Source organism: Elephantulus edwardii, unplaced genomic scaffold (assembly GCF_000299155.1).
Source record: "Elephantulus edwardii isolate Elephantulus edwardi_28Jun2011 unplaced genomic scaffold, EleEdw1.0 scaffold00254, whole genome shotgun sequence".
NCBI lineage: Eukaryota > Metazoa > Chordata > Mammalia > Macroscelidea > Macroscelididae > Elephantulus > Elephantulus edwardii.
The window spans coordinates 3,455,803-3,465,149 of NW_006400004.1; the positions used below are offsets into that span (position 1 = coordinate 3,455,803).

A 9,347-nucleotide genomic window follows, 5' to 3' on the forward strand; every position below is an offset into this window, starting at 1 on the left:
TTGCATGTTCGATCAATCTCCGATTGTAAAAGTTGGTAAAAATCTTCTATCTCCTCTTCCTCCAAAATTTATTTTTGACCTCTTTTAAATCCTAAAATTTTATCATATTTGCCTTTCTAAGTGCTATGTACAAACATATGATATAGAAGACTGTAGAAAGCCATTTTAGCAAATACATCTTGAACAAAGTACTTTCAAAGCATTGGATTCAGAAGCCAATTTCCATACAAAAGTGAAATTTACATAACTGATAACATTAAAAATCAGTTTCCTCATGAAATGTCTTATATTTTATCTTTGTTTCAGGAAATCAAAGCAATGAAGAAAAGAATGAGTGAGCTGTGTATTGACTTTAACAAAAACCTCAATGAGGACGATACCTTCCTTGTATTTTCCAAGGCAGAACTTGGTAAAATTTTGTTATTTCTAGATTAAAGATATAACCTTACAGCATCCTCAATTTCCAGATAACAACCTTCAGTCGAAGAATTGTTTAAAAAAAAATTATTCAGTATATAACTTCAGCATTCCTACTACTAAAAACAAAACCACACCAAAACTAGATTTTAGGCTAAAAAGAATGTTAAATTATTTCTTGAGGCATTCCCAAAGAGATTTCATAATCTTTATCAATAAATTATATTGATATTTAAAAGCCTTCAGTGCTTCAGCTTTTTTTTTCTGCCTTAAAACATCATTTATCTTGTAACTTATGCTAGTCTCTTCTGTGCTGTTGTATGTATTTCTTGGCTTGTTTGTGCCTGTGCTCCATCAAAACACCATCTGTACAAGTACAGTAAAGTTTATTCATATTTTGAAATACTATCTTCCACACCACATGGCCTCTAAGCACCACCCCCAATTCAGCAACTTCAAAATTATATCAGAAGGATTGTCATTATTTTACTTGCATTTTAATTATTTTCCAGAATTCCTAGGACTACTTCAAGGCATCATGCCAACACTAAATAAACCAGTAGTAAATGGAAAAATTGATGTATTTTCCAAATAATTTTTGCAGGTGCTCTTCCTGATGATTTCCTTGACAGTTTAGAAAAGACAGATGATGACAAGTATAAAATTACCTTAAAATATCCACACTACTTTCCTGTCATGAAGAAATGTTGTGTCTCTGAAACCAGAAGGAAAATGGAAATGGCTTTTAATACAAGATGCAAAGAGGTACTATGGTATTGTGAACGTTACTCTTCTATTTTTTTAAAAGATTTTAAAAGAAATGTTTTCTTCATTTACCTATGTTGAAGTCAGTTCACTGTTCACACTAATCTCAGTTCAATCATAGCATTATGTCTAGCTGTAAGGGAAGTTAAGAAATGTATAGGCTTTACTTGAAATATTTGTTAAGCTAATTAAGTATTATTACGAAGCAGGAAAATAAAATCACTACTAGGATTCCTTTATACTAGGTATAGTTATTCCCTTTAAAAAAATAAGTATTTATCTTATTCCATTGGTAGGTATATAGCCAAAAGACATGAAAGCAAAGCCTTGAAAAGGTAATTTTATATTAATGTTCACTGTAACTCTTATTTACAATAGCTGAAAGCTGGAAACAGCCTAAGAGCTCATCAATGAACGACATATATATGCAATACGTGGCATAGGATATTGTTCTGCCAGAAGGTAGATGAAATCTTGATACATAATATAGTGTGCATGGAGCCTGTAAAATTATGCTGAGCAAAATGAACTAAACACAAAAAGACAAATATTATATGACTTCATTTGTTTTAAAAGTTTGCCTAAAAATTGTTTTAGGCAAATGTCTAAAAGCTAAAGTTTATTAGTAGTTAACTTAGACAAAAGGGAGGAGAATGAAGAGGGTGATGAAAAAAAATCTCATCCATTAAGGAGGGTTAGGCTGCCTAGTTGATTATTGTAATTGCTGTAAAAACGTTGGACACATATAAGAAGTTTAACGGGCAAAAATTGTGTGATAGGTTTATTTACAATGACTAGGCTCACAAAGGAGGAGTAGCTGCTGAAGATACTTACGTGCACTCATCAAACATCTCATAGGATTTGGGGTTTTTTGGTTCCTTGGTTTGGAAGCTGTGATTTAAGGTCATGGTTTCATGGTTCCTCAGTTTTACAGTCATAGTTTCATAGGACATCCCATTTAATTGGCATAATAATGTTCTGCCTCTTAATTGGTAGCATAGTGTCTGAGATATTAAAAGCTTTCAAGCAATCATCCAAAGAAATGGGAAAAATGAGGTCAGGAATAAGAGGATATATAATATGTGGCTAAATGCCTCAATGAACAATTCCCTCCTTTGCAAGGAGAACAAAAACTGGATGGTGCCTGGCTCCCATTCTTGGACGTTTTGATCATAGATTCCACAGAAGGAGAAAAAGACAGAACAGAATTTCAAGTTCTTGTAGATTCTATACTGTCTGATTCCAGGGAGGATGGACAAATCCTTTCTGAGAGATTGTTAAAACTACTAAGTTAATCTTAAACTTCAAACCAAATATATTCCCTGAAGTCTTCATAAAGTTTAATTTTTCTTAAAAAAAGTGTGCATGGAACATTATACTCTTTTTTTTTTTTTTGAGTTGCAACTCCATCTTTATTTAAGCCTTATGTGCCTCCTTAGCATTTTCCACCAACTCGGGGAGCAGAAACTTTCACAGGCTTCGCAATTTTTTGTTTAGGCGCTGCTTTTGTGGGGGCCTTAGTAGCAGCCATTGCAGTCTTTTTAGATGCTTGTTTAGCCTTTTTTGCTTCCTTGGCAGCCCTGATAGCCTGTTCTCGTTGAGCCTTTCTAACTTCAGGTTGTTTATTCCTCTTGGCCATTATATCAGCAAGAGATGCACCACTGATGGCCCTTTGGAATTTGACTGTTCGGCGGGTTCTTTTCTTTTGAATTTCTTCCGACTGGCCCTTTTTGTGCTTCCTTCTGTAAAGGACAGTCCAATTGATCTGCCGTGGATTCCTTTTTGAAAGGAAAGCCGACTCGCATTTTGCATTAAGAAACTGGAACACCTTTCCGTCGGTCCTGGAGTAGCACCTCCCGTGCCCGGGGTAGATCTTGTACCCGCTGAAACTGCACAGCTCAACCTTCATGGCTGCAGCTTCAGCGAAACTGGGAAAATGGCGAAAAGAGCACATTATACTCTTTTAAGAACTATGAATAGTAACAACAGTAATTCATAAAATTAGATACTAGAGGAAAGTGGATTTATGTTAATGAGAAAAGAACCATGAGAATCATTGTACAACTCACACAGTACAATTAATGTCACAAAATTGTACATGTAGAAACTGTTGAAATGGTATTTTACTGTGTATATTCCCCAAAACAGCAAAATATTTTTAGTAGTAAGACATAAATATTTATCAATTAAGTTAAAATTTAATTTGTTTTCTTGCCTCTCACAAATGAATGCTTAAGTTGTGCTATTTTTAATTACTTTAGATGAGTTTACAGTGGGTGATATACCTACTATCTGATGAGTTAAAAATGAAGAAAAAGAGATTTCTAAGAAAGGAACCAGATTCTCCTCTAGAGATGAATTCTTTTTCAGTGAAGTTTTCAACTATCTGTTCAGCCATTTATTGAACTCCAACTCATGGTGACCTCTGTACAGCAGAATAAAATCCTGCCCAATCCTGAGCCATCCTCACAGTCTCTGCTGTACTGTTGCAGCCTCTGTGCTGATCTTTCAAGTTGACATTCTTCCTTTTTTCACTGACCTTCTATGTTTCCAAGCATGATTTCCTTCTCCGGGGACTGACCCTTTCTGATAATACACCCAAGCTATATGAGAAGTCTCTTCATTCTTATTTCTGATTAGTCCTTTGGTTGCACTTTTTCTAAGACAGATTTATTTGTTCTTTAGGCAGTTCATGATGGTATATTCACTATTCATCATCAACACAATTCAAAGACATTACTACTTCTTTGGTCTTCTTTATACAATGTTCAGCTTTCACATGCATATTAACCAGTTGGAAGTATGGTTTTGATTTGGCACACCTTAGTCCTCAAAGTAGCATCTTTGCTCTTAGAACTTTAAAGAGTTCATTTGCACAGTACAGATTTGCACACTGCAGTATATCCTTTGATTTTTTTTTTTACTCTTCTATGGGTGTTGTGAATTTGAATAAAAGGAACTCATTGGCAACTTGAGTATCATTTTTCCATTTATCATGATTGTTGTTTGGTGGTCAAGTTGGAAAAAATGTATTTTCTTGATGTTGAGTATAATCCATACAGAAGGCATTGTCTTTTGATTCAACAGTATGTAAATCTTCACTCTCTACAGCTAAAGTTGTGTTATCTGTATAATGTACTAATTATTAATAGTTCTTTCTTCACTTCTGATTTAGTGTGCTTCACATAGCCAGCTCTTCTGATTATTTTCTCACCAAACTCTCTCTTTTTTTGAAGAGGTCATGGCACTAGAGACATTATTGCCATAGTCAGATGGATCTTGGCAGAAAGCAAAGAGTACCAGAGGAATGTCTTATCTGTGTTTCATTACTATGCAAAGGCTTTTGACTATGTGGAACGCAGCGGATTGTGCTTAACCTTGGGGAGAATGGAGATCATAGAACACTTACTGTGCTCATGCAAAACCTACACTGAACCAGGAAACATTGTTTAGAACAGAGCAAAGAAACACTTCATGGTTCAGAATCAGGAAAGGAGTGCAAAAGGGATGCATGCTTTCTCCATACCTTTTCAGTCTATGTGTAGAACAGATCATTCAGATGGTTGGGCTTTATGAGGAGGAATGTGGCATCAAAATTGGAAGAAGACTCATCAACTACCTGCTATATGCATATAACACAGCTTGCTTACTGAAACAGGAAGACCTAAAACACTTGCCACAGAAAATCAAGTCTTCAATATGGATTGAAGAAGCTCAACATCAAGAAGACAAAGATTCTCACCACAGAGCCAATTGGCAGCACCATGATATATGGAGAAGACATTGAGATTTTTTTAACAATTCCAGCTTGTTCGGGTCCACAGTCCAGCTTGTTTGGGTCCACAATCAACACTGCTGGCACCAGCAATCAAGAAACCAAAAGACTTCTGTCAGGGACCTCTTAAGAGTACTGAGAAGAAAAGATGTCAGTCTAGAGACTAAGATGTGCCTGATTCAGGCCATGGTCTTTACAATTACTTGCTATGCATGAGAGTGCTGGACAAAGACTAAGAATGACAGAAGAAGAATCTATGCCTTTGAGTTGTGGTGCTAGAGAAGAGACTTGAGCATACCTTGAGCTGCCAAGAGAACAAAAAAGATCTGTGTTGGAGAGGGTGAAACTAAGTTTCTTCTTGGAGGCTAGGAGCTCTGTCTCACATACTTTGGGCATGTGGCCAGGAAAGACTGGTCCTTGGACATCATGCTTGGGAGGGTAGAGGAACAGTGCAGGAGCGGAAGACCCGGATGAGATGATTGACACAGTAACTGGTATGTCGAAGTCAGTGAGAGTGTCTTAGGCTAGGGCAAGCTCCAGAACTGTTGTACTTAGGGTCACGGTGAATCATAGGCAGCTTGACAGCACATAACAACAACAGCATAAGTCTTTTCCTAGCATACATACTGAATTGTTATAGAGAAAGAATATAACTGTAACATCTACCATTTCTGACTTTAAACCATTTAGTGTCCTCTTCTCTTCATATGATCATTTATTGATCTATTTATAGATTTCATATGAACACAATTAAATGTTTTGGAATTCCTATTCTTCTCAATGTCATCCATAATTTACTAAGATCCAAAGAGTGACGTCCCTTTATCTAGTCGATAAAACACAAAGAACATCTTTTTAGGATTCTCTGCTTTCAACCAAGGTCAATCTGACATCAGCATTGATAGCCCTCATTCCACAGCCTTTTCTAAGCCCAGCTTAAATTTCTAGCTGCCCTCTGTACATGCTCTGTTCTAGCCATTTTTTAAATAATCTTCAACAAGATTTACTTGCATATGAGGGCAATGATGCTGTTGTTGTATGTGCCGTTCAATTAGAACTGACTCATAGCTGACCTTCTAGCCGGCTTTCAGAGGCTGTAAATCGCCCAGGTGGAGAATGTCCATCTTTCTTACACGTAGCACCTGGTAGATTCAAACCACCTGCCTTTGGGTTGACAATGTGACTCCTTAACAGTAGGCCACCAGCATTCCCTCGTAATGATATTCTTTGATAATTTCCACATCTGTTGAATTTCCCTTTTTTTGGAAATGGCCACGAATATTAATCTTTTCCGGTTGGTAACTGTATTCCCAATTTCTTTTTTTATGAGTGTACCGTCAAATCGGATCTGACTGGTACAGGAGGCAATTGTTCCTCCTTCTTCAGCAGAGCATCTGGTGGATTTGAACCACGCACCTCTGGGATTGCAATGCAGTTTCCTGCCACTAGGCCACCAGAGCTCGCCTGTATTCCCAATTTCTTGTTATAGGTTTGGGAACATTCCAGAGCTGCATCTGTTTGCTGAAGCACATCAGCTGGAGTTCCATCTATTTCTGGAGACTTATATTTTTACCAGTTTCATCACTGTAGCTTAGACTTCTTCCTTGAGTGCCATTGTTTCTTGATAAGATTTTGAAATGGTTCAGCATTGACCAGTTCTTTTGTTACAGTGATTCTTTATTCCTTCTATCTTATTTTGATGCTTCCTATATTTTTCAATATTTTATATATAAAATCACTCCATATTGTAACTTGAGGCATGGGGTTTTTTTGTTTTGTTTTGTTTTGTTTTTCAATTCTTCCAGCTTGAGTAATGCTGGGCACATTCTCCCCTTTTGAGTTTATAACTCATATCTTTTCACATTTCATTACAGTACTGTGTTTTGTCTTCTTGAGGTACCCTTTGCAAATCTTTTTTCCAGCTCTCTTATTTTATCATTTCTGCCTTTTACTTGACTTTTCTATGTGGTAAAGCAAATTTCAAAATATCTTATGACACTTATTTTGGTCTTTGTTTTTTCTTTCTTATCTTTTTTCTTTATCTATGATGTTCTTGAAGTCATCCCACAATTTATTTGCTTTGATCATTAGCATTCAGTATAAAACTACTCTTGAGTTGGTTTTTAAACTCAGTTGGCATAAGTGCAATATCATATTATTGCTCTTGTGGACTTTTCATTTTTATCAACTTGAACATCATCATTGTTAATAACTGGTGTTCCACAGTCATCCTTTAGCCTTGTTTTAAGTGCTGATATTGGGTTTTTCTACAGTTTCTTTCCATGGAGGTCGTCAATTTGACTGTTATGTATACCACTATATGAGCTCCAGGTGTCTTGCCATTGTTATGTGCCATCAAGTAGCCTGCAACTCAGCAACCCTATGTACCACAGCTCTGAGCCCTGCCTTGTCCTGAACCAGTCTCACTTATCCCAACACACCAACCCCCATTGCCCAAGTCACTGTTATCAATCCATCTTATCCGGGGTCTTCCTTTCCTGTGCTGTCCCTCCACCTTCCAAGCATGATGCCCTTCTCCAAGGACCGATCTCACCTGGCCAGATGCCCAAAGTATGTGAGATGGAGCTTCAAAATCCTAGCCTCCAGGGAGAAACTTGGTTTCGCCCTCTTCAAGACCTATTTGTTTTCTTGGCTGTCCATGGTATATGTTCAAAACTCTTGTCTAGTACCAAAATTTGAAGCCATCGATTCTTCTTCTGTCATCCTTATTCATTGTCCAGCTCTCTGATGTTCTAAAACCAGGTATATAGTGACCACTTATTTTATTCTAAAGGTGTTTTCAATGAACAAATTATTTGTACAGAATTCTATGATGCCGTCTGTGGCCTCATTTTTGTCATTAATGTCATATTTTCCATCTACCAGTCCTTCTATGTTTCCAACTTTTGCTTTCCAATGGCCAATAATTATTAATACATGTTATCAGGAAGTACTAATCCTTGTAAAACGACGTCATGTTGAGAAAAGTAGAGGGTCAATGAAAGAAACAGAAGACCCTCTGTGTGATAGATTGATTCAGTAACTTTAAGAGTGGGCTTGAGCATGGTGGGGATTGTAAGGATAATGCAGGATAGGACAAGTTTTCTATCTCCTGTTCATGGAGTTGCTATGAAGTAGGATTATGCCCAACAACAGCAAAACTCCCCCTTAAAGTCTTTAAAAGTGTATATTTGCGTGTAGGGGGTGGGGTTTGGGGAGGTGCGGGGGGGATTGTGTACCAATGAGGGAGTTTTTCTTTTGCTTTTCAAGGAGAGGAGCAAAGAGGGGGGAGGGGTTTGTGCGGGGAGAAGGGTACAACAATGAATGAATGGAATTCCAAAATCTCTGTAGATGTTCATTGAAATGAAAAATAAACAAACTAAATTAAAAAAAGAAAAGAAAAGAAAGAACTGGGGGGGGGGCAGGGAGAAAAAATGCAAAAATGAATGAATGGAAATCCAAAATCTCTGTAAGTGTTCATTAACATTAATATAATAAATTGTAGAATAATCCAGAAGTTAAAATGATCTAACATTGACCATTATTACCGACCCAAAATGTGATAAACTTTATTTGTTATGCTCTGGATTCTAGCATGTATTACCTTTTGCTGTTGTTTATTCCTAGGAAAACACTATAATTCTGCAGCAACTTCTTCCTCTTCGGGCCAAAGTAGCCAGACTACTTGGCTATAGCACACATGCTGACTTTGTTCTTGAAATGAATACTGCAAAAAGCACAAGTCATGTGACAGCCTTTCTAGGTGAGTGCTCTTTAGAAAAATTAGTTTTACAGTTTTCTCTTTTTTTTCCTCTTTCTTTGTTTTCATGCATATGGAAAAAGGGGCTCAAAATTTACCTACCTCTTAAAGAAGATTCAAATAGAATCCTCATTTTCATTAGAATAAATTACAAAGGAAATTTATTGATTACTCAGCTAGAGATTGTGGTTGATTCTAGCGATTGTTCATTGTTTATATTATAATGCTGTTTTTAGTGCCTTCGATTTTCCTATAACTCAAAGCAACCTTATGCAAAGATCTAAACTTTGTGCTGTACTGTGCCATTCTCACAATCTCTGCCACATCAAAATCTATTAGCATAGTCGTTGGGCCAGTCCATCTCTCTGAGAGGCTTCCTCTCTTTTTCTGATCTTCCACTTTTCCCAGAATCAGTTAATTCTCTGTCATTCTTGTTCATTTTACAATTTTCACGTGTATAGGAGGCAATTGAAAATACCATAGTTAGGATGAGTTTCACCTTAATCTTTAAATTGACATCATTGCTCTTTAGCACTTTAAAAAAAATCTTTGGCGAGGAGGGGTGGGCAGGGAGAAATGTGCAACAATGGATGAATGGAAATCCAAAGTCTCTGTAAATTTTCATTAAAA

At 36.8% G+C, this 9,347-nt stretch overlaps 1 protein-coding gene across 1 annotated transcript in view; it reads left to right on the top strand.

The window, feature by feature from the left end:
- LOC102851230 (neurolysin, mitochondrial-like) overlaps positions 1–9,347 on the top strand; it is a 118,271-nt gene that overhangs the window by 37,374 nt on the left and 71,550 nt on the right. The window contains exons 4-6 of the mRNA XM_006899374.1: positions 307–409; positions 1,022–1,182; positions 8,585–8,720. Coding sequence (XP_006899436.1) covers positions 307–409; positions 1,022–1,182; positions 8,585–8,720 — 400 coding nt within the window. The remainder of the gene's footprint in view (positions 1–306; positions 410–1,021; positions 1,183–8,584; positions 8,721–9,347) is intronic.